This window comes from Dendropsophus ebraccatus, chromosome 2 (genome assembly GCF_027789765.1).
Source record: "Dendropsophus ebraccatus isolate aDenEbr1 chromosome 2, aDenEbr1.pat, whole genome shotgun sequence".
Classification (NCBI taxonomy): Eukaryota; Metazoa; Chordata; class Amphibia; order Anura; family Hylidae; genus Dendropsophus; species Dendropsophus ebraccatus.
The window spans coordinates 72,061,002-72,087,782 of record NC_091455.1 but is presented as its reverse complement, the minus strand read 5'-3'; the positions used below and the strand labels follow the sequence as shown (position 1 = coordinate 72,087,782).

The following is a 26,781-nucleotide window of genomic DNA, read 5'->3' as shown; positions in this document are numbered from 1 at the left end:
AATAGTTTTTGTGCAGGTTTCGGTGTTAGCTGTTGCTAATTTGTGACTTTTTCTGTGTTTTGCACAAGATTTTGACAGAATTGAGCAAAATTTGCAACCATTCTACGCTGTTTTTCTGGTGAAAACATTAATAAACTGACTGATAAGTCGGTAAAACAACTATGAACAGCACTCTGGTCACATGCTAAAGGCTGCCATGCAGTCAAGGGCTGTAGATCCGGCATCTTCCAGTTACACTCACCTTCCTTCCTTCCTCGCTCCCTCCCTCCCAGCTTGATTTAGCCCTTTCAGTAATTTTTTTTTGGTCATTTACAACATCTCATTGGCGATAGGAAGACAGCATTAGAATGCTGTACTCATCTGCCATGTCCTGGAGCTGATGTATGCAATACCAGGGACCTTAGTCAGGTTTTCTTAGAGTAGGCCATCAATGTGTGGTTGGTGCGGGTCTAGAGGGAGTGATCTCGGACTCCCTCCAATCACACATTCCATAGACCATCAATGTGGGATAAAATATTGTATTTATGAATACTGTATTTGCTGAGATGTTTTTATAGATTACTTATTAGGCCTCATACATAAAAAACTAATATACACAAAATGCATAACTAATCTGATTCTAGATGACATATTAAAATAAGTGAAAATACCTAAAAGCTCCACCTCATAATTATAATATATGTCCTCACATAAACATTTATGTAATGTCCACTATTCAGCTATTTAGTGTTCTTACCCTCTAAAGCCTTAATCATACAGTACAGTTTTCACACATCAGTTTTTAACTAGGTCAGGAGAGGCTTCTGAACAGAGCAAAAGACAAATACAATACTGGAATGAAATGAAGGAAGTCATAAAATAAGATTGTGGATTAAGGGGCTAATGCATTTTAACAATGTATCTTTGAACAGCGTTGTAGAATACTATTTACAAATGTGTTACATTTTCAAGCTCCTATGTTCAGAAGAAGACACGGCCTAATATAACTTTTGTGGTCTCCCAGACTCATTGCTCTTCAGATTACAGAGAAAAGCAATTTCTTTGAGGAGATTCAAAGCAATGAGAAACTCCACTAACTTATTTCACAGTCAAAAGATAATTCCCTCTCAGATCCCAGGGATGCTGTTCAGGTCTCTGTGTAGATGAGGATAGATTTGTTAAAGCCTTTATGTGCCTGTATCTCGTAGCCATGCGATTGCTCACTCAGCCTCTCCTGAAGTGCATTAATTAAGAGTCTTACCACCGTCTGTATTACAAACGTCACAAACATTTATTTTACTAGCACAAAGTTTGGCCCAATGGTCGACTGTGCTTTGTTATTAAAGGGGTTGTCCGGCGATAAAAAATTATTCACAGAATAACACACATTACAAAGTTATACAACTTTGTAATGTATGTTATGTCTGTGAATGGCCCCCTTCCCCGTGTCCCACCACCCCCACCCGTGTACCCGGAAGTGTGGTGCGCTATACATTACCTGTCGCGTGCCGACCACGGTCTCCGATCGTCAGCAGTGACGTCTTCTTCGGGAGCTTGGCGGATCTTCCCGAGTGCCGGCCGCCCTCTGCAGCGTCATCCGAAGCTCAGCCGCGATTGGCTGAGCATAACTGTGCTCAGCCAATCGCGGCTGAGCAGCTGATGACGTGGCCGCGTCATCAGACGCTCAGCCGCGATTGGCTGAGCACAGTTATGCTCAGCCAATCGCGGCTGAGCTTCGGATGACGCTGCAGAGGGTGGCCGGCACTCGGGAAGATCCGCCAAGCTCCCGAAGAAGACGTCACTGCTGACGATCGGAGACCGTGGACGACACGATATGCGGTGAGTATAATGCACCACACTTCCGGGTCTAGCGTGGGTGGGGGGAAACACGGGGAAGGGGGCCATTCACAGACATAACATACATTACAAAGTTGTATAACTTTGTAATGTGTGTTATTCTGTGAATAATTTTTTATCGCCGGACAACCCCTTTAATCGCTGCTTATACGCACAAAAAAATTATATTTTCTACAACACATAAACAAACAAGAAACATGACTGTAATCATTTTTAAATCACAAAAAAGTTTAGATTTTGGTAAGGTTCTGAAGGCATTTACACTCCGAATGGTATGCCAATATTTCTAATTAGGAGAAGTTCAATCTCTGGGATTCCCTTTGATTAAGAGAATGACAGTCCACCTCATCCAGGTCCAGACTGAGTAGAAAGATGACAGTGCATGTTTTTAGATTACGCTATTGAAGTCTATTGAAGTTAGGAAAACAGCTGGACCTAGTATCTCCTGAGAAGTTAGGAGTCCAAGAGGTCAGATCCATGTCTATTAGACATTTATGACAAATCCAAGGTTATCTAAAGAATAGATCTGGTGATAGAAACCCATCCTTATCACTACTTTAAAATGTAAACTACACTTAGGCTGAGTTCACACTGAGGAATAGGTGAGGAATAAGGCGAGGAATTGAAGAGGAACCCCCTCATATTTCAGCTTGAAATTGCTCCCGTAAAATTTGTGCAGAGCAATGTCCTATTGTGCTCAATGGAATTTCTGCTCTGTTGTTCACACTGCAGAATTTTCTAGCAGAATTTTCTGCCGCTGATCTGCTTTCTGTCCAAAGGCCCCATTCACAATGAGCAAGAACGACAGAATCCCGCCGTGCTCAGTGTGCAGCGTTGAGTGAAGGAGAGGGCACACGCTCCTACGCTCCCGCCGCTCTACGCTCAAAGAAATGAGGTCATTTCGTTGAACAGAGAGCAGTGGTAGCGGACGCGTGTGCGCCCTCTCCTTCACTCACAGTGAGACACTGAGCACAGTGGGATTCCGCGGCAGATAGGTCCGCTCAGTGTTAACAGGGCCAAAGGCGGATTAACTAGAGAAATCCTATAGAAGTCAATGGGGGCTTAAATTCTGCTTGCATTCTGCTTGAATTCCGCTTGCATTCTGCTAGAATTCTGTTCGAATCCTGCTCAAATTCAGTTCCTATTCTGCCAGAGCTGAATAGGTGAGGAATTTCAAGAAGAAAATTTTCCTCTACAATTCCTCAGTGTGAACCCAGCCTTAAGAGTATGAGTATGTACATGTACGACATTTGGACAATACTATATGTGTTAAAAGGAAAAAAAAAGGGAATGCGCAAGATTTGCAACACAATTTACACCAAAAGACTGGTATATATAAAATGAACTTTTTGACACTTTAAAGCGAATGTACATACGTTTTAAGTTTTGGATAGAACGATGCCAGCATGGGGAAGCTGGTGCCACTGTCTTTTCTTTTTTTTTTAACCACGGTCCAGTCCGCCACCACTAATAGGTGCTCTAAACTTCTGAACATGTAATAGTTTTATAAATCCGACGTATTTTTATTCCTGCCTAGTGCCAACAATACTAAGAGGCTGGCTGTGTCACAATTATCAACCAAACATGAGTGTTTGGTATTGTTAACATACACTTGGAATATGCAAAAAGAAAGCTCCAAATGCATAAGCTGAACATATCCATAGGTCAATTTATGCCAAATAGTGTCCTTCCTGCATACCTTAGAGAAGTGTGCATCACCATCCCCTGAATATCATAGATTAACTAGTCAGTACAGAGACATCCCACAAAAACTGGTGTAATTTGCCCATAGCAACCAATCACAGCCCGGCTTTCATATGTCAACGAGCTCTGGCAAAACAAAACCTCAGCCTGGTAAGACGAAACAACAATGGTGAGTGGACCCACCCAAATAAATATGTCTCCTAAAATGCTATTATGTTTGAATTTAACAACAACTTGCCATTTTCAGAATGTCCCTAATACAGATGGCTCTTCACTAGAGATGAGCGAACCTCGAGCATGCTCGAGTCCATCCGAACCTGAACTTTCTAACTTAGCCTAACTTCTTCAGCAACTGGTAGTCAAAAGCTGCACGCTCGGGTTCAGGTGAGCCCAAGCGTGCTTGAGGTTTGTTCATCTCTAGAGATGAGCGAACCTCGGGCATGCTCGAGTCCATCCCAACCCGATCATTCGGCATTTGATTAGTGGTGGCTGCTGAAGTTGGATAAAGCCCTAAGGCTATGTTGAAATCATGGATATAGTCATTGGCTGTATCCATGTTTTCCAGACAACCTTAGAGCTTTATCCAAGTTCAGCAGCCCCAGCTAATCAAATATCGAAAGTTCGGGTTCGGATCGACTCGAACCCGAATCCGGTTCGCTCATCTCTAGTATTCACTCTTCAGGAGTGATGAGCGAACTTACCGAACATTCGGGTTCGTCTGAACCGGAGTACTCTACATTTGACTGGAGTCAGTCATAGGCTGTATCCATGTTTTCCTGGGAGCCCTAGGGCTGCATCTAACTTCTCCAGCCGCCGGGAGTGAAATGCCGAGTGTTCAGGATCAGACGAACCCAAATGTTTAGCAAGTTTGGTCATCACTAGTCTTTAGTACAGCTAGGAGGTCAACTTTTAATTTGGAAAATAAAATGAGCTATATGTGGATGCCATTCTGTATTCCTGCCTTATATGTGGTGGGGCCTACAATCCTCCATCTAGTGCAGTCACAGATATACTATACAGTAAGTGCACTTCATCCCATTATAAATAAAAAAACTCACAAGCATAAAAAACATGTGGCCTTACACATTCTGTCCTCCATACAGGCGCAGGTCCTGAAGGGCAATGCTTGTATGTACCTTTTTCTTTTCAAGGAAATTCACAAGTCTATACCCTCCACATGCATAAATTACAATGTGATTATCATATTCACTTAGTTATGAAGCTGAAAATTAATTGCAGTTTTATGCTGCTTTTGTGCAATGTTGATTTCTTTAATAAACAATCACTCTTTTACATGGTACAGATTCTCCTGAATAACATCCTTATCATTTACAGCATGAACATTCATAAATATGTATATCTCCATAAGCTGTAATGATCACAATCCTTGAACTGGCAATCAGTGTTTTCTTGGTTTGTACCACACATCTAAATGGATAGGGAATATATGTCTGCTAAACTTCTGAATATTGCCAAGTATTTTGATATTTTAAAAAGGATATGCCCAGTAATTTTGCATTACATAAAATTTGAAGACTCTGATACCCAATGATTCGAAAATCATTTAAAATCCATGGAAAATCTATTTTTATCCAAAACTGTTGTCTGAAAATGTCCAAAACTGAGCAAGTTTCTCAGTAATTACAGTCTTGTGTAGGAAGTGCTGAGAGTTGGAGTCATGAAAGACTTGTTATATAGAGATCTTAAAGGGGTTATCCAGTGATACAAAAACGTAGCCACTTTTGCACCAATCTCCGGATTGGGTGATGTTTGAAACTCAGTTACATTGAAGTAAATGGAGCTTAATTGCAAATCACACCTAAACTGGAGACAAAAGTGTGGCACAAGTGGCCATTTTTTTAGCGCTGGATAACCCCTTTAAGAAAGTTCTACATTGATTTATTTTTATTTGTGACCAGGTCGGACTGAAGAAGAACAAAAATCTGCATTCATTTGCTGCAATTCCACACCCATTCTGACAATGCCTGATCCCCACTGCTCGCCACTTCCTAGTCTCCTAGGGAATGAAGCGAAAGAGACTCACTAGTCATTGACGGAGTGGGCAGTTACTTGTATTAAGAGTAGACCAGAAAGTGGTTAGCTGTGGGGACCGAGCACCATTGGCAGCAGTAGGGGATTATAACATGTGTTAAGATTTTTTTTTTTATCACTGGACACTAACATTTATAGGTCTACTAAGTAATCTTGTCAGATATACATGAAAGTGTCTAACAATTGTACCAACTATATTAAACTGTGAGTGCTTACTGATAGAACTGGTGCATTGTACACCATTTCTGCCAATGTATACATTAATGCAGTCTACATGACTATTGATAAATCTCTTCCAATGTTGCAATACGAGTAGGAAGATTTTCCTGAGATTTTTTTTCTCCGGCTACTCTTGGTCCATGAATTAGATTTAGAGAGCTGGTGCTTCAAATTTTATGTCCCTACTACAACACATTCCAAAATTGAAAAGGGTGATTTTGTAGGAGAGACTTCTAGATTTAATCAAAGTATATGTCTTCATATGCATAAAACATATGAGCCTGGCAGATTCCTATTCAGAAGATGATCATTCTGACTCTGCTGTACATGTGATGTATGAGTATATTGCTTTGACAATGAACCGCCAACATCTCCAGAAAACAACAAAGCACCGGGCTTACTAAAAGAGACAAAGTGACCTTTAAGTTCTGCATATTTTACTATGCTCCATAAAGGTACAATATTCTCCTTATCTTCTTCCAAGACAGAATCAATAGACAAGGGGCATTATAAACCAAAAGTAATAAGATAGGAATTGAGTAATATGAAATATTTCATAATGAAAGCCAGCAAAAAGTACTGTGCTCATACATTTACATATATTCAATAAGGAACTCTTGGGCCTTCATTTGTTAACTATTTGTCTGATCTAGACCATATACTGTTGCCGCTGCCTGATAGAAACGCAAGGAACAAATCAATGTGTGCCATTAAAAAGCACAGGCAACACGCCAAAGAAAACACAGGAAAAGTTGCTCTGCAGAGAAATTAAGGCCTTTACTGACCAAATGTGCATTTTGTCATTTCGAATATTTCTTATAAGTCTCATAAACCAGAGAGTTCCTGCTGAAGGAATACGATATATTTATAAATAGTGATGTCTACATCAGTACCGTCTTAAGTCCTCCATACCCTGTTTTGAGATGCTGCATTTCTTGCCAAGATGGTTTTAAAATTAGCCCCATCTGTCATCCTGTAATATGAGAAGTCTGAAAATATCCAAGTCCTACTTACACTTGCTGGATTTGCACCAAAAGTTTGTTTTCAGATTTCATCACAGTTACAAAATGCATTATAAAATGTGAGGAAAGATGCCAGTATGTGAGCATTTCACAGCCTTATGAACAAGTAAAAGCTATGGAGCCGAGGAACTGCACATCAGCATACTACTGACTCCTGTACTATGTGTATATATTAAATACAGATATCATAGTACAGCAATGTATAAAGTGTTAATCCTTTCTCTCTGTAATCCCTTACACTTTAAAACCTGATGCCTTTCTACGGTTATATAGTTATACAGCTGCTATGGTAGAAAATATGTCAGCTGCACTCTACATAATGATCCAGTCACCCACTAAAGCTAAAAGAAGTCATACACTGCTTGGGAAACATGGAGCATCCATGTCTGGGAAACCAAGGGAGGAAAGCTTATTATTATTATTTTTATATATATATATATATATATATATATATATATATATGCCTACCTGGTGTCTGCCTTGTTTATCCCTATATCCATAGAGCTTCTCCATCAGCATCTGCCATTAGGGTTTCTTTTTGGAATACTTTGTTTTTAATATGGTAAATTTTAGTATAAAGTAAAAAAAAATTAGAATAAATGGGTGACATAGGCTGCTGTATAACAATACAGTGACTTACATCATTATATTCCGCTGAAGTATACATTGGGAAAGGCGTCCAATGTATACCACCGATAGAGAGCAAAAAATGGTATGACTGAGTTTCTATCAACACTAACAAAAGGCAATAGGGGAGAGATCATTGTATAAACACTCTTCTCTTGTAGCCCAGAACATTCTCAGAACAGCTTGTGACCTGTAGTTGTGAAACTCACTGGGGACTTCTTTTTTTTTTAAGAAACAAGCCTATATTACTGAGATCTATGTAGCCACTTCTCCTTGCTTATTCCTCAGTATAGTATAGTCATAAGGGCCAGAGGCTTAAGGCCCTGTTACACAAAGCGATTATTGTCTGTATTCAGCCGATAGCCGTCTTGTGTAATAGAAGACAACGATCAGCGAACATGCACGATGTCGGCTGATCGATGTCTTTCAACGCGTTGAAAAATAAATTATAATAATATACCAGTGTAAATGCATAACACCATAGAGATTATAAAGCCCTCGCCAAAACACTGAAATAAAACAAATACAAAATAGGGCTGTGCGTAACAGTGACAAATAAATTACCAGGATAGCAGTGATATGCTGCCCTTGCTCCGTGTAGTAGAAGTGGCAGCAGCATACCGCCGCTATTTTCTATGGGCTGCCCGGACAATTTAGCGATCACCCGGGCAGCCCCCTCACAGTTCCCTGTAGCCCCTCTGCTCTTACCCGCTCGCTGCCGGCGCATGTAATGGTGCTGGTAGCGAGTGGGGAACAAGGAGCAAGTAAGCGCTTCCCTGACAGGTCGGTGTTCGCTTGTTCCCTCACATCGCCCTGTCACTTCTTTGAGCGGAGAGCCGCGGCAGCGTAAGAGCGCACGCTCTCCCATAGACGGGTTATGACACCCTGAGGCAGGGGGAATTCTGCGGAGAGTTCCGCCGCGGAATTCCGTCTATTTTACTCAGTGTGAACATACCCTTAAAAGGAATCTTTAATGGGCATTATCATTAACACACTGCTAGTATTGAGTAATGCTCACATTCACATTTCTCTCCACAGGTTCTGTAGGCCCCATGGCAAATGCCCCCGTTTGCCCCAATAAAGTAATAATGCCCTCTCTGCCACCATACAGCAATAATGCCCCCATCCCTGTATTAAGTAATATTGCCCTACTGTGTCTCCATTCAGTAATAATGTTTTCCTAGGGATAAGAAGAGAGCATAACCTCTTATAATATTTTGCTACATTCTGAGGTGTATCATACAGATTCTAACTTCACAGCTTCAATTTATACTGTTGCACAATGGTTTCAATAACTACTTGGATAACCAACTTAATATATTCGTCTCATGACAGTCATAAATCTCAAGTTCCATGGATGTGTACACAATATATTTCCATGGACCACAACTGTTGCATCATAGTTGAAACTAGAACTGTCAGGTTTTACATAGTCTGTTAAAGAGTTTATAGACAGAACTTCAAGAATGACACATTTAAAACATTTTAATTCCCATGATAAACAAACCACCTACATAACAGAGAAAAATGCCATCAGATTTCCAAAACATATAACAATGATAGACCCCTCTGACAGACCCCATTATAAGTTAGTGGTGCCCACTGAGCGCTGTCGATGTCCATCTAACAGCAGATATGTCACACCATTATTTTTTACTGCTATAACAGTAATAAGAGCTTTGATATTAACAGAACTTAAACCTCTCTTCAATATAGTATGCCACAATTTCTAGCATTGTGTGCATTTTACCCATTTTATTTATAATGAATATTGTCCAAGACTTTCAGTACAGTGTATTATCTACCTGATCGGTGTGCAGGGAATGATAGAACCAAGTTCAACCTCAGCAGCTGCGAGTATCAGTCAGAAGCGCTCAGCAGCCCAGTGCTTTCATCCTGTACAGTATTTAGTGGATTTGGAGATGCAGCTACACCTAGTGATCAGCGACAGATCACAGCAGGCTAAGCTTTTCAGCCGAGACTGCAATTTATCTGTGTGTTACAAGGTTCAGTGCTCTGTAACTCAGAATCATTTAAATGGGGTTAAATACATTTTGGACATACAGGAATTGTTGTAATATACAGGTTTTACGTGTTTTATTTTTTGTTAAGAAGAGCACACACAACAACAAAACCGGAACGAACAAAAACGGAATCCTGATGTTTTAAGTTTTTAACGAGGATTGTCACTTCAAAAAACATTTGTCCTGATTTGTCTTATTGTTAAATTTTCCTGATTTCTTTGTATAGGGAGGAAAAATCTGAGTTATATTGCGAGCACACTGCATATTCACAAACATTGACATCTTGGCAACTAAGTGTATTACTATCTAGTAACATGCTGCTTGCTGTCTTTTGGGCTCAGTCTGTATCTATTAAAAGAGAAACCAGGACTTAACACAGGATGTGGGAACAGAACTGAGTTGGAGCTATGTGTAGAAGAAAGAGAGCAAGCCTGGGCTGTGTACCGGCAATCTGTAAATCTCCGGAGCATCCACACTGTTTCTAAAAGGTAAATTAAGGCTTCCTTCTCAATCTAATCTCCTGATATTTTTACCACCATTTTATACATATGATAATGTGGTCTTCTGTTGCACTGGTGGCGGGCCCAGACCCTCCACTGCATAGGTATATCCATTTCTGTGTTCCCCCCCTCCCCTTACCCACTCACCATTGGCGCATGTAATAGCACCAGCAGCGAGCAGGGAATAAGGAGCAAGCAAGCTTTAGGGCCTTTAGTGGCTTTAGTCTTGAAAGCAGTGACGGCTGGAGTCTGTGGGGTACACAGATGACACCGCAACAGGACATCGGGGGAGCGTGGAGAGGTAAGCATAGTCTTTTTATTGTTTTCTACATAACAGCAGTAATATATTAAAAGTTGAATAACACCGGAAAACCCCTTTAATCTACGGCACAACTGGAGCCTTGTATACTTGTATGTGAATAGTAGTTGCTGAAGGCTCAGAAGCCAGCTTAATACTAAACAGATTAATTGCTGCTACATTGGGATTAATACAATTCTAAATGTGGTAATGACTGGGATATTTACTACAAAAAAAACCAAAAGGATTACTACTATTACTATTACTACTAGAAAAAAATCTGTAATCTGTTATTACAATGGATTGAGCTCCATGATCTGCCTTAAAAATGGCACTATGACTCCTTATAAAGAAATGATAAAGAATACATACTTTTTGACAAAACACTCAACTTTTTTTCAAGTTTTTGTTTTTCTTTTAGAAAATGCAAAACTGGTTTTCAGAGTTTTCATTGAAAGGCAAGAATGCCCATTACAGTATCCAAGATAGTACCTGTCATCAGGATTCCTGCTCTGTACTAGTATGGGGTAGTGGTGGAGACAGCATTGCTGTAGTGGTGGTGCTCGTGGTGGGATGGTGTCCCAAACGGAGTAGAGAAGAAAATTCCAGCACTCACCAAGTAAAGTATTGCTTATTTATTCTGTGCAAAACATGATAGGGTACAGGAGAGCGCATTTCGGCGTATAACCTTCATCAGCTGATGAAGGCTATACACCGAAACGCGTCCTTCTGTACCCTATGATGTTTTTCACAGAATAAATAAGTCGTACTTTACTTTGGGAGTGCCGGGATTATCTTCTCTACTGTACCAGAATGGGGCTGTTATAACAACTCTTCTGGCTACTACTACATATCCGATCCCTTCAAGAAAAGCAGCAACAAAGCTGTAATTAATATAAAGGACAGGGTAACATTACTTACAATGGATGAATGTTAAATATGCTTTATACTTAGCTTCTTTCCACAGGAAATTAATACAATGGGCAGCTACTGAGGCTCTTTGTCCCATTCCCTGACCATGAAAGTCAACAACTAGTTTTACAGTACTATTGGTCTGACATACAAGCTTTTATCGTGAATGTGTGCCATTTAAGCCTTCAGCAGCTAGGGTGAAACTATTAAAGGGGAAGGTCAGCTAGGAAAGACATCCCAAACTAGCAACATAGCAGCATAAGCAGTGATACCTTTATTGTAATTGTCCGGGGCTCCAAACACCTAAAAAATGTTCTGATTTGTCATATAGGCGTGGTTAAGGCCCTTCAGACACATTAGACTGGAATAAAAAGCATTTTTTCAAGTGCTTGCAGCCCTGGACAATTACAATAAAGTTATGGATAGTCTTAAAGCATGCATAGTTATGTAGCCATCCGAGCAGTTTGAGATGGCTTAGAACTCACTATAGTCAAGAGACTTTGTAGTTTATTTTTCTCCATTGTTGCTTGATATTATAGATTTTATGAGCAATTTGTTAAACTTGAGCTGCTCTAAGGGTGGATATAACTCCATGTAATAAAGACAATGAGCCTATCATTGACTGATTGTTGTCTTTTGGCAAGTTTAAAAACCACTGTCCGTCAGCCAAGCATCGCTATGTGTAATAGTGACGCACGGCCGATGTCTGATAACAGTGTAGATAAAATAATCAACATTATAATTACTTCTCCCTGCTCCTCAGTTTCCTGCTGCCTTTTCCCCGCTCACCACAGCCACTGCTGAAGTTTCTGAAGCCATCTCTGAACTAACAGGCCACTCAGCCAATCACTGGTTGCAGCACTATTCTGTCTTGCCCAGTGATTGGCTGAGTGGTCTGTCACTGTACAGGCGCATTCAGAGGCTTCAACAGTGGTAAGCAGGGAACAGGCATTAGGACACCGGGGACCATGAAGAGGTAAGTATATACTTAAAGCATACTTTCTGTATAAGGACTGCATGGACATTGCTAACGATACTTGTGCCGCTCTTGCAGCTCTTGTAGTAGGCTTGGTAACAAAGTGTCGATCTAGCAGATCAGCACGCGCTTACAGCAGATGTTGGGCCTGTCTGTCAACAGCAATTAACCTTCAAAACTGTTCACGCTGTTAGATAGCTGTTAGGTCAAGGAGATACATGGTACCGTTCATATAACTGGAACATAGAACATACTGTATATATATATACACACATATATACAAAAACGTTTATTCTCCAATGAAAAGAGTCTGAAAGGATTTATAAAGATATAGTAAAGGAGATAAGTAAAGCAGCCTTAACTAGGAAGAAACTGGAAACAGCGCCTCCTACACTCAGGAGCTGAGTGCATTTTTCAAGTGTTATATTGATAATGTAAACAAATTTGTGACACTTCACCTTTTTCTAGTCATGTGACCAGTTTATGTGAACGTGGAGTGACTCATTCAGAGTCTAATCAATCAGTCATAGCAGTTGCTAAAAATGACGTGCAAATCTCTGATTTTTTACTCTTTCTTTTTTAATCTTGCATCTTTGTATGTGACCATAATTTAAGGCATTAAACACATTGGTTATATTTTATATTTCAGTGCACGGATAAAATAAAAGTTACTTTTTATATCGCATGTTCAGAAGTGCTGGAACTACCTCACCATCTTAAATCCAATTAATTATCAATCACTAGCTACAAAAATCCACAAAGCAACCATACCATAAATAAACGCATTTGTATATAATAAAAATTTAAAAAAAATTTACAGATTCAAAACTGAAAAAAATGTACTTCCTAGAATTCTCTTCTTTTTTACAGACCTCACAACTCATGAGCACACCAGAACACAACATAACATTACCCAGTGACAGAGGTCATGAGTAAAATTATCTTGTGACAATGGCGTCTGTGAGGGGAGGATATATATTTGGCAGCAAGTTAACAATCCATTCTTTAGGTTGGTGTTGTGAAGGCAGGAAACATGCAAAAGTATGGAACTAAGTGACTCCTAAAATTACTAAATTGTTCCACAACTGGGTTGCAGTAGTGGGGTAGTTTCACCGTGCAGTGCTGTCTACCTAACAGCATGACACAGCAGAGCTGTCTGGTTGTGCTACTTAAGGCTAAACTTCTGAAGTTAACGGGCTATAAAAGAAAGCCAGAACATTTGCTGCAGAGCGGTCACAGTGCCCATGCTGACCCATACTACCCACTGTTGTCTACAATAAGTATGTGAGCACCAGAGCTGGATAATGGATCTATGAAAAATGGCGGCCTGGTCTGATGAATTGTGTGTTTGTGTCACCTGCTTTCTATTAAAAGTACATTAAAAGTTAAATATATGTGTCTATACAATGTATTATCTTATCTGTATGGTTCTGTCACACTGGTAGCTGATAGAAATCCAGGAAGTGAAAAAAATGGCATCTGTGCAAATCCACATTGCCTGCTCCTTCTGCTATCCCCCCTTAGGAGACAAATCTTCCATGCCTCTGTCTCACATTGTGTGTGTTTGCTGAGATCAGGCTGATGATGCAGACAGGGGGCAGGGTGTGATCTCCCAGTAGGCTTGGCTGAATTCCCCGATCCCCTGAGTGATTCACCATCCCTCACCAGCCAGAAGCAGGTGTTGCACTGATTTCTCTAATTGTACAGAAGTGTGCAGTAAACATGTTCACACATGTTGGAGTGTCATTGCAGTACTGCAGCGTATTCACAAAAATGATGCACTAACACAAGTAAATTTTATATACAAAAAAAGGACCAAATATAATAACAAGAAATCTTTATTTATCAATAACACAACTCATAATCAAAAATATTAAAAAGCTACATTACATGATGTTTTATGGCAATCAAGATGAACTGACACAGTGAGATGGGTAGCATAGGCTCAAACAGGCAACTGCTCCGAAAGTGCTCAGTGCCGTATAAACATGGGTTATACACAAGTAAATGATGCTAAACGGCAGAGAGGATCAGAGCCTTATTGTGGAGCTCAACTTCAAAGATAACAGATGCTTGATCATAATATATGCATGGAAATGGGAAAAAAAAAATCAAAAAGTTCTTTACTTTATTCCAATATCAGCATTACAGGTAGAGAATACAGTGTGCTGTGTGGTGTTACAGGTAGAGAATATAGTGCTGTGTGGTGTTACAGGTAGAGAATACAGTGTACTATGTGGTGTTACAGGCAGAGCTGTGTGGTGTTACAGGTAGAGAATACAGCGTGCTGTGTGGTGTTACAGGCAGAGAATACAGTGTGCTGTGTGGTGTTACAGGTAGAGAATACAGTGTGCTGTGTGGTGTTACAGGTAGAGAATACAGTGTGCTGTGTGGTGTTACAGGTAGAGAATACAGTGTACTATGTGGTGTTACAGGTAGAGCTGTGTGGTGTTACAGGTAGAGAATACAGTGTGCTGTGTGGTGTTACAGTTAGAGAATACAGCGTGCTGTGTGGTGTTACAGGTAGAGAATACAGCGTGCTGTGTGGTGTTACAGGTAGAGAATACAGCGTGCTGTGTGGTGTTACAGGTAGAGAATACAGTGCTGTGTGGTGTTACAGGTAGAAAATACAGCGTGCGGTGTGGTGTTACAGCTAGAGAATACAGCGTGCTGTGTGGTGTTACAGGTAGAGAATACAGCGTGCTGTGTGGTGTTACAGGTAGAGAATACAGTGTGCTGTGTGGTGTTACAGGTAGAGAATACAATGTGCTGTGTGGTGTTACAGGTAGAGAATACAGCGTGCTGTGTGGTGTTACAGGTAGAGAATACAGCGTGCTGTGTGGTGTTACAGGTAGAGAATACAGTGTGCTGTGTGGTGTTACAGTTAGAGAATACAGCGTGCTGTGTGGTGTTACAGGTAGAGAATACAGCGTGCTGTGTGGTGTTACAGGTAGAGAATACAGCGTGCTGTGTGGTGTTACAGGTAGAGAATACAGTGCTGTGTGGTGTTACAGGTAGAAAATACAGCGTGCGGTGTGGTGTTACAGCTAGAGAATACAGCGTGCTGTGTGGTGTTACAGGTAGAGAATACAGCGTGCTGTGTGGTGTTACAGGTAGAGAATACAGTGTGCTGTGTGGTGTTACAGGTAGAGAATACAATGTGCTGTGTGGTGTTACAGGTAGAGAATACAGCGTGCTGTGTGGTGTTACAGGTAGAGAATACAGTGTGCTGTGTGGTGTTACAGGTAGAGCATACAGTGTGCTGTGTGGTGTTACAGGTAGAGAATACAGTGTGCTGTGTGGGTGGGTGGGACCACAATGAAATCAAATTGCTGCAAATAATTCAGTAACACAATGAAACTGCAATGTGTGAACACAGCCTAGATGTTCTGCGACAGCTTTGGATGGGGAATAGGCAGGGTGGATGACTGTGATGAACAGCTGAGGGAAAGCCTTGCATTCTAAAACCTGTAGTACTGTGTACAACTGATAAACCATGAAGTGCAGAAACACAAAACAGAACAAACCCCCCAAAACAAAATGATTTTTGGTAGTTTCAAAACTGGAATAGATAGGTAAGTAATGCTTTATGCTTTTGCAGAAGTTTGATTTTTTAACCTCTACCTGGAGTTCCCCTTTGATCTAAACAAGCATCTGTGAGATGTGCTAATAAAACATGTCCTGTCTATGAAGGTCACATTGGACAATACCTTAAGAGGTCTTGTGGTCTATGTTCTGACAAGAGCTATTGTGGCAGCATCAGGATAGCTTATGCAATAATGCTTTTAATGTTATGGCTATATTGGCAATTTCTGCCAACCAAACTATCCTTTGCTATGGACAATGGCAGGCTTATCTGGCTTAAGTGTTTGGCATTACAGGTATAATCTAGCCAATCACTTGCCATCTATCATCACAGCAATCTGCTATTAAACATTACAGTTTTTGTACAATCTATACCTTGGAAGATTGATCTTATGGCCAGCTTAACTTCAAACTCAGCTCACATGTAGCAAGAAAACAAAGACAGACCAGCCTAACTTTGTAATGTCACCAATAAGTATAATGTTCTTAATAGTAATGTTTGGATTAGCTAACCATTAGGCATGTAAGTGCAGATTGCTGCTGACCTCTATATATGGAGCAGATCATTACTGGCTTCCAAGGCCCTGTCAGTTCCTTTGTGAATACATACTTGCAGCCGATCTTTCAGACCACTGCGAGTATGTAAATCACCCGCACCCTTAACCCACATGCTGCCGGCACATACATTACCCGCCCTCAATCCAGCTTGCTGCATGGGCTCTCGGCTTCCTGCTCTCCTGCTCAGCAGCAGCCACTGATTGGCTGGGCAGGAGAGCAGGAAGCCAGGACCCCGTGTAGCAAGCAACAGTAAGGGCCCTATTCCACTGGACGATTATCGTTTGCATATCATTAACGATTAACGATCGCAAACGACCACTATTGCGAAAGACCTGAAAACGTTCACTCATTTCCATTGAACGATAATCGTTACTTATGATCGTAATTGCGATCGTTTTTTCTTCGCTATTTATTCGCTATTGCATTCGTATCTATTGCGAACGACCGAACGATGTCTTATTCAACGCGAACGATTTGCGAACGAGCAACGATAAAAATAGGTCCAGGTCTTATAAAGCGATCAACGATTTCTCGTTCGGTCGTTAATCGTTAACTGCATTTCAACCGAACGATTATCGTTTAGATTCGAACGATTTAACGATAATCTGAACGATAATCGTCCAGTGGAATAGGGCCCTAAGAACAGGTGATGTATGTGCAGGCAGCGTGTGGGTTAATGGGGCGGGTGATTTACATAATCGCACTGGTCTGAAAGATCTCTGCAACATTGTATTCACACAGGAACTGACAGGACCTTGGATCGTAACGAATCTCGAGATTTCCACTGCGATCCGTTGTGTGTGAAGTTGCCCTAAAGGATTTACAATGAGATAAGTGAACTGTTACTTTTACATCTTCTTCTTTGCAAATGCACATTTGAAAAAGTTATAAAGCTTTTCCCTCAGCAATATGTAAATGCAATACTGATGACCTATGGTTAGCTTACATAAAGGAACAGACACCCTGATAATATTCCTGTCCACTTGGATGATTGTAGAAATGGCTTTTACTTGGGCCATACTAGTTCTTCTCCTCTCCACAGCTAAAAACTACAGGATGTAGAGTGCACACAACTAATCCCCTTACATCATAGAATTAGAATTACATCCAATTACATGGCATCCCACACAGGCAGCCAGCGGAGGTACATGGTCTGCACAGTATGGAGCTGCCCGACAACAATTATGGAGACCACATCATCACTTTCTACTACTGGAAGTCTTGTACATACAACAGTGAATTTTCTGCCCAGTAAACAACTTGATCTAGTTCTGCACTGAGTAATTATAAATAGGACAAAGTATTACAGGCCCTGAGCCCTGAGCAGTAGTGACTTAGGATATTACATACCAAGTTTTCTTTTCTTTTGAAATGTTACAATCTGGCTTCCTTCAGCCTGTAAAGAATGTCTGATGGAGCCTTCCCTCTCAATGCAATGGAAAATTGGAACGCTGCACACAGTATCTCTGCCATGTATTCACAGACAGACTATTATGAAAGAGGGAAACTTTGGAGTTTCACAAAATGTAGTTCAGGGGCTCACAGGCTATTATAAAGCAGTGCAATTCACTGCAGGCAGGGGAAAGACGTGAGGATAAAAGGGAGGGAATATAGACACAGGGCTGGTATGTTTCTCATCTTATAGCACAATGAGAGGTAACGTCTTGCTCAGAACTATATTACTGGCTGAAAAAACAAGTGGGCTCTACTGCTATGTGAAATTCTGTCATCCTGCACTGACCCGTAGTTTGGCAGAAAGATATTTAGCGCTCATATGATTGATGTGTAAAAGGTATAGTTGTCACAACCACCTATTATCAGTACCAAGGACACAAAGATGAATGTAAACTATTTCTTTGCACTTTGACTATATCTGCATTATAGCTACTATAGCGTCTTCATCCCATTACAACTCTGAGCTTTCCATACACCCCATCCTCCATCTGATGTAACAATAAAGACGCTGAGAATCTAAGGGACACTTCCACTGCTACCTGGAAATTGATCCTTAAAGTGAACCTGCACCTCTGGAGCCTTTCAAAAAGAAGAGAATAGAAGAATAAAATGAGATATAAGCAGGAGAGTTCCATATAAATATGGAGTTCACTTGTCTATCATTTTGCTGTGAAAATGTTAGCAAATTAAAGAATTCTCCCTAGCCATGTAATTATCAGTGCTCTCTTAGGCTTGGTTCACATGCTGGGGTAAATGTTGATCTTGGAAAGTGCAACAATAAATGCAATATTACCACAGCATGCGAACACATGTATGAGGATACATTGACTATATAAAGTTATTGCTATTTATACAATTATTTCTAAGCCAGCTTCCTATTATAATAAACGTATAGTGGGACAACCTCTTTGAGAACAGCACTCCCCTATTCAGACAATGCTATGTGTAAAGCCATTTTCAATCTGCCATTTATTATGCATAATGCTCATTGAAGACCACTTTTTCAATGCAATCTTAGGTGGTTCTGATATTTGCTTTAGACTATGTCCCCTCTACACCGAGGAAAGACGTTCGTCTAACAATAATTACGTCCTCTAATACTGATCATGATCATCATTTGCGGTCGTCAATATTGACAGACGCCCAACTTTTTCTCACTGTTTTTAAGCAAAAGTTACATTAGCTATTTGGGGAAGTAAACTTCCATAAATTATACATTTGAATTGATATTTTAATAGATGATGTATATTCTGTATTGGCAAAGGTGTAAACATTGGGCTGTGTAACAAAATCCATCCATGCTGTAAAATATCAGGATACAACTCAAACACAGGAAATTGTTAGCTATTTGTTAATACTAAGGGAAAAGTCTACATCATAGGTAAACAATACGGATAACAATAGCAACTGTTTCCTCCTTTCCTTGTGAAGAAAACAGAAGCTTATTGAAAAGTACAATGGCAGGGTGACTTAGTGAAGGCTACATTTTTCTCCAACTCGACGGAATCGCTATAGGCATCACATTTCTCTAATCGGCAGCTATTATCACATTCAGTGTAAACACACCAGACTTCATACAACACATACAAACTTCATACAACACATACAAAAGTGCAGTGGAGCGTTGGTTTCTATTGTAACAAAATATATACTTATTGGTAATTTAACTCAATATTAGGCATATGCTGGACTATATCTACCTAAGGCTGCATTCACACTACGTATATTTCAGTCAGTATTGCAAACAAAACCAGGAGTGGATTAAAAACACAGAAAGGCTCTGTTCACACAATGTTGAAATTGAGTGGATGGCCGCCATATAACGGTAAATAACTGCCATTATTTCAATACAACGGCCGTTGTTCTAAAATAACAGCAAATATTTGCCATTAAATGGCGGCCATCCACTCAATTTCAATATTGTGTGAACAGATCCTTTCTGTGTTTTTAATCCACTCCTGGTTTTGGTTGCAATACTGACTGAAATATACTGACTGAAATATACATATACTGACTGAAATATACATAGTGTGAACCCAGCCTCAGTCTGTAATATCAATCATGGCAATGCCCCCATTCTTGGGGTGTGCAGTCACACGGTGGTGCTACTGTATGTAGCTGTGCTCCCTAATATTAGGTCCAGGAGACAATCTTCCATTACATATAGCAATTAAAGATTAGTAAAGTGCATGACTTTATATCTTACATAGGACATATCACCGGTTACTTGAAGAACGCTTGTAAACATACTTTCCCAGGAGAGAACATAGTGCAGGTTATAGGACACCTTAGTAGTATGATGAGTGATGCCACTAACTATAATACAATATCCTTGGGGTCACTGGCTTGTTGCATCCATAACTGCAATGTTATAGTAATGTCATGTAATTTCCTGCTGATGGATCTAAATTATTGCTTAAAGAAATGGTTACAAATGACAATATTCTATTTTAAACAACCTAAAGGTGAACTAAAGGGTGAATCAGATCTGAACAGGAAGACACAGCAGCTTCAGAAAATAAGTTTAACAAACTGCATTTACAGCGAGCCATTACCTTAATATTATCCTTAATATTTCAAGTAAATGGTTGTGTGCCAGAAAGGTTTTTGTATTTGCCTTAGAATTAGTGCCCAGTAGGTTAATAACAAGTCAGTGCTATTACAATGTGATTGATTAAAAGGACATGGTGTCTCCCCAGCTACATTCTATGGATTATTAAGTCTCTGATGGAGTTCTAAAGCTGTACTAGGAATTGCTTAGATGGAATGACATGCACCCAAGCAGCCAGCCATTCAGCAGCACAAGGCAGCTCAGAAAACTTAGCAGAGGTTGTTATTATGTGACACTGGCAGTATTCATGCTGGTGCCTCCACTGACAGCATAGTCACGTCTCCCCGGCAATGCACCTGGTTCTTCCCGCTCGCCTGCAAAGCTCGTACGGCATTGTTTTCTGGGACTCTGGTGTCTAAGCAGGACATGACAAGTCCAAGAGGAAATTACCCTGTTTACTTTAATGGAGGGGGTGCAGGAAAGCAGCTGGGAAGATAAGAGAACAGAGGAAATAGGGTGGAGAATAAGGAGACTGAGAAGTGGATGAAATGAAAGAGGAAAAGGGAAATGATGAGAACAAGCTGCGGGAGCAGATAATAATCCAGCCTGTAGATCAGTGCACTACACTGGAGAGATCACCGCCTGCACTGTGCTTCACACAGATACTTACATATAACATACAGTAAACTCTGCACAGCATATGACATGTGCCATATAACTAGGAGTAAGCCATCAGACAGATGATGGATACATAGATTGGTGTAGTGCACTGGGGAGATCACTACCTGTACCAAGCCTCACTGTCATCTTTAATTCTTTATATATAACATAATGTGAACTCTGCACAGCATTTATCCCATAGAGAAGTTACTGGCATGTGCCATATAACTAGAAGTAAGCCATCAGACTGATGATAGATAGATAGATAGATAGATAGATAGATAGATAGATAGATAGATAGATAGATAGATAGATAGTGCACTGGGGAGATCACTACCTGCACCAACCCTCGCAGTGATCTTCATTTATAAAATAATGTAAACTCTGCACAGTATATATCCCATAGAAAAGTTACTGACAGGTGCCATATAACTAAGAGCACACTATGGGACTGATGAAAGTCTGATCAGTGCAGTGCACTGGGGAGATCACTGCCAGCACTACACACTGATACTTATATATAACAATGTATATATCCTATAGAAAAGTTACTGAGAGGTGCCATATAACTACCGCACGCTATGAGACTTATGAAAGACAGATCAGTACAGTGCACTGGGGAGATCACTGCCAGCAATACATACTAATACTTATATATAACAATATATATCCTGTAGAAAAGTTACTGAGAGGTGCCATATAACTAAGAGGAAACTATCTTCTAAAGGTCCCTGCTAACAGCAACAGTAGCATGCTGAGCCATGATGGGTATTGTAGTTCAACACCAGAGGAAGAGTTACTATATACTCAAAGTTGCCTGTGCCCACTATATGAAATTCTGGAAAAGTTCAGTTAGGCTGTGAGTCTGATGACTGCCAGACACTGTATAGGAAGTGTTGGGCGTTGGACTACTAGCTAAGTTCATGTAACCTACCACCCCTGGCATCACAGTCACCTACATCATGTGTTACTAGTCCACTTGTCATGGTCATCTGTTAGTTCCTAAGCTTTTATAAGCATGGCTAGGTAGTACCTGACTGATGGAACTCACATGTATATGGAGAAAGTTACAAAACATTTTTGAAGAATATGGGGACTATGTCACAATTGTCTCCTATAGGTGTCTATGTACTGTATGAACAGACAGCAGGTGAAAGTTGTGTAAATGATGAACTACCTGTCCGGTACTGATCTATATACAGGGACAGCACCCCTATGAGAGTTACAGAGGGTGTCTGGTCCTTAGCATCAGGGATAGGGTCGGCCTTTCATGTAGTATGTAAGTGTAGTATGTGAGTCCTATAGTCCTAGGATACATGTGGTATATAGTGTGTTACTTCTCTACATGTAAAATATACAGTATGCTACTTCTCCCAGTCCCTGATACATGTAGTATATACAGTATGATACTTCTCCCAGTCCCTGTATATACAGTATGTTACTTCTCCCAGTCCCTGATACATGTAGTATATACAGTATGTTACTTCTTCCAGTCCCTGTATATACAGTATGTTACTTCTCCCAGTCCCTGATACATGTAGTATATACAGTATGTTACTTCTTCCAGTCCCTGTATATACAGTATGATACTTCTCCCAGTCCCTGTATATACAGTATGATACTTCTCCCAGTCCCTGATACATGTAATATATACAGTATGTAGTATATATGTCACTTCTTCTGACACATGTGGTATATATGTTACTTGTCCCGATCCCTGTACGTGTACTCCTATACATGTCAGGTCTCCCGGTCTCCGCACACAGAGATGACAGCCATAGGGGCAGCACGGACAGGGCTGAGAGCCGGACCCCTGCCCCCCGGTCCCCGCTGCCCCCGGTCTCCCCTGCACCCCGGTCCCCGCTGCCCCCGGTCTCCCCTGCCCCCCGGTCTCCCCTGCCCTCGGTCCCCGCTGCCCCCGGTCTCCCCTGCACCCCGGTCCCCGCTGCCCCCCGTGCCTGCTTCCATGCAGCGGTGCAGACCGCAGGCTCGGTACACACCGCGGTGCGGAGGGTGGCGGTACCGTTACTTGCTCGGTTCTCCGGCCTGGCTGTGACTGCACAGGGATGGAGCCAGCTGTGTGTGCTGTGGTGCAGAAGAAGCGGCACGCATATGGTTAAATAGACATTTCCCGGAGAGAGCCCGGCTGCGGGGCTGAGCCCGGTGCTACATGTAAACTTCCCGTAACTCCGCACATGGCACGGCGCCCATCTCCCCGGGCTATGCCCCTGCCCGCTCCCTGCAGTGCCCGGCACCGGCCGCTGCCCCACTCACCGGAGTACGGTCCGAACGCCACGGCGGGCAGAAGTCCAGCCAAAGTCAGCAGGCAACTTGTAAACACTTTCCCCATGGCGGCTCCAGGACTCCACAAGCCAGGCTGAGCGGTAAGTCTCCTCAGTCACCGCAGCCGGGAACCACCGAGAAAGAGCGAAAGTGGCGCTGAGCCGTCCGCCGTCCGCTGTCCGCTGCGCCACACACAAGTTTGTGCGCTCCTGGTTCCGCTAGTCCCGCGGGTGGGTGTGGAGTGTGAGTGGCACGGAGTGTGGAGTAGTGTGAGTGGCGCCGTGCCCGCTCCTGTCTGTAGTAGTATCGTGTGTCCTGCCGCAGCTCGTCTTGGGCACTGCCAGCGCCGCCCCTCACTACACCTCATAGATTGGGAACTCTGGCGGCGGCTGCACAAGGCGGTGACGTCACGGCTCTCCCCCGGCGCTGGACTCTAGCGGAGCGGCCGCGGTATAGCCGGGAAGCGGCACCGGCTGCAGGGTGGGGAGCGCGGACTGTCACACAGCTGCCTGCCGGAGCCCGGGGGTCGGCGGGAGTTCTACCACGTCTGCCTTAAAGTGCCCCTCAATTCTGAGGTTCTTCATATAAGACGTAGAGTTATGTGACCTGTAACTCCCCAATGTAGTGACTGCATGTCTGATGGAACAGGAGTATACAGTGCTATACCCAATAGGAGTATACAGGAGTATACAGTGCTATACCTTACAGGAGTATATAGTGCTATACCCAACAGGAGTATACAGTGCTATACCCAACAGGAGTCTACAGGAGTATACAGTGCTATACCCAATAGGAGTATACAGGAGTATACAGTGCTATACCTTACAGGAGTATATAGTGCTATACCCAACAGGAGTATACAGTGCTATACCCAACAGGAGTCTACAGGAGTATACAGTGCTATACCCAACAGGAGTCTACAGGAGTATACAGTGCTATACCCAACAGGAGTCTACAGGAGTATACAGTGCTATACCCAATAGGAGTATACAGGAGTATACAGTGCTATACCTTACAGGAGTATATAGTGCTATACCCAACAGGAGTATACAGTGCTATACCCAACAGGAGTCTACAGGAGTATACAGTGCTATACCTAACAGGAGTATACAGTGCTATACCCAACAGGAGTCTACAGGAGTATACAGTGCTATACCTAACAGGAGTATACAGGAGTTTACAGTGCTATACCCAACAGGAGTATACAGTGCTATACCCAACAGGAGTATACAGTGCTATACCCAACAGGAGTAAACAGTGCTATACCTTACAGGAGTATACAGTGTTATACCCAACAGGAGTCTACAGGAGTATACAGTGCTATACCTAACAGGAATATACAGTGCTATACCAAACAGGAATATACAGGAGTATACAGTGCTATACCTAACAGGAGTATACAGGAGTATACAGTGCTATACCCAACAGGAGTATACAGTGCTATACCAAACAGGAGTATACAGTGCTTATACAGTGCTATACCCAACAGGAGTATACAGGAGTATACAGTGCTATACCTAACAGGAGTATACAGAACTATACCCAACAGGAGTATACAGCAGTATACAGTGCTATACCCAACAGGAGTATACATAACTATACCCAACAGGAGTATACAGTGCTATACCAAACAGGAGTATACAGTACTATACCAAACAATATTACAGGAGTATACAGTGCTATATCAAACAGGAGTATACAGTGTTATACCAAACAGGAGTATACAGTGCTATACCAAACAATATTACAGGAGTATACAGTACTATACCAAACAATATTACAGGAGTGTAAAGTGCTATACCAAACAGGAGTATACAGTGCTATACCTAACAAGACTAAAGGGCTATACAGTGCTATACCAAACAAGAGTCTACAGCAGTATACAGTGTCATACAAGACTACAGGAGTATACAGTGCTATACCAAACAAGAGTCTACAGCAGTATACAGTGTTATACCAATCAAGACTACAAGAGTATATAGTGTTATACCAAACAAGACTACAGGTGTCCCTCAGTATTGTGCCAGCTGTAATAAATTCCTGCGGGGTGCACCTGTGCCAGCCTAGGACAGAGCTTCCCTTCTGCATCACCCTGTATTCCCTGTGCATGTACTGTATGGACGCACTGTATATAGTTAGGCTATGTTCACATACAGTATAAACCAGGACTACTTTGTGGTATAAGCAGCAGGGCAGACTATTATGCTGACATATACCATAGAACCGTATGTTGGCATATACCACAGCCTGCCCATGACAAATTCCTAGTTGCAGAGTTCAATGGACCAAACTAGTCTGACAGGATAGTGACTATGTACCATCCATTTCTACACATATAGTTTTTTTTTTGCCAGAGCTATTGAAAATTCATAGAAACATAGCGTAACATAAAGAATTGATAAGGTTAAAAAAAAAAATTAGGGTCCATAAAATCTTTTATATAGCTCCAACATATTATACAGCACTGTGCAGAGATCATCGTCCCTTGTACCTATCAGGCTGGTTTCACACATGGCAGTCTTTTTTGAAAACTACAACTGCAATTTTTGAGACAAAGCTGGAAGCAGAATTCAGTAGGTAGAAAACATCTGTATAAGTGCTTCCTTTAATTTACCTGCAATGGTAGTTTTCCAAAAAACTGCCATGTGACGGGTTGTAGTGGGTCCCTCGGGCTCTTGTCACGGTAGTCCTGAGTTGCAATTGACCAAATTCTTCAGCGCGGGGAGAGGAGGCGCGCAAGCCTCCCATAGACTGTCATAATGACAGGGAGGCTGGCGGCATTCTCTGCCATGGAATTCCGCCACTTTTGTTCCGTGTGCACGTAGCCTTAAGTGGCCAACCCCTTTAAGCTAGCTGTATAACTCACCTACAGTATGTTCATTCAGAAGAAGGCAAAAAACACTTATGTAACAGATACCAATTGATCCATAGAGGGAAATTCCTTCTTGACTCCAAAAATGGACCTCAAAATATGTCTGTGGACCAATGGCCCATCTCCAGTACTCTACTACCCATAACTTGTAATATTATCTTTTTTAAGAAAGCCATCCAAGCTCCTTTTTGTATCATGTTCCATGAATAAACCATCACACCGTCAAGTGGCAGAGGGTCCATAGTCTCACTGCTCTTACAGAAAAGAATCCCTATTTGTGACGATGGTAAAACCATCCATAGAGGATGGCCTTGTATTTCCCAGAGAGAAACCTTTAAATTCTTCGCTTTCCTGTCAGCATCTTCACAAACTACAGAATGTTGCTATTAAAGGAGAAGTCCAGTGAAAATTTTTATTAAAGTATTGTATTGCCCCCCAAAAGTTATACAAATCACTAATATACACTTATTACGGGAAATGCTTATAAAGTGCTTTTTTCCCTGCACTTACTACTGCATCAAGGCTTCACTTCCTGGATAACATGGTGATGTCACTACCTGACTCCCAGAGCTGTGCGGGCTGTGGCTGCTGGAGAGGATGATGGCAGAGGGATGCTCAGTGTCCCTCAGTGTCCCCCTGCCATCATC

General features: G+C 41.6%; 1 protein-coding gene across 4 annotated transcripts in view; it reads right to left on the bottom strand.

Moving 5' to 3' along the window:
- Nucleotides 1–23,765, bottom strand: part of PTPRM (protein tyrosine phosphatase receptor type M) — a 597,029-nt gene extending 573,264 nt beyond the window's left edge. For 3 of the 4 annotated variants that reach the window (XM_069957755.1, XM_069957756.1, XM_069957757.1), the window contains exon 1: nucleotides 23,254–23,765. In XM_069957755.1, the coding sequence (XP_069813856.1) occupies nucleotides 23,254–23,329 (76 nt within the window). In that variant the 5' untranslated portion in view covers nucleotides 23,330–23,765. The remainder of the gene's footprint in view (nucleotides 1–23,253) is intronic. The other variant, XM_069957758.1, reaches the window with a different exon arrangement.
- Between the last annotated feature and the right edge of the window lie 3,016 nt (nucleotides 23,766–26,781).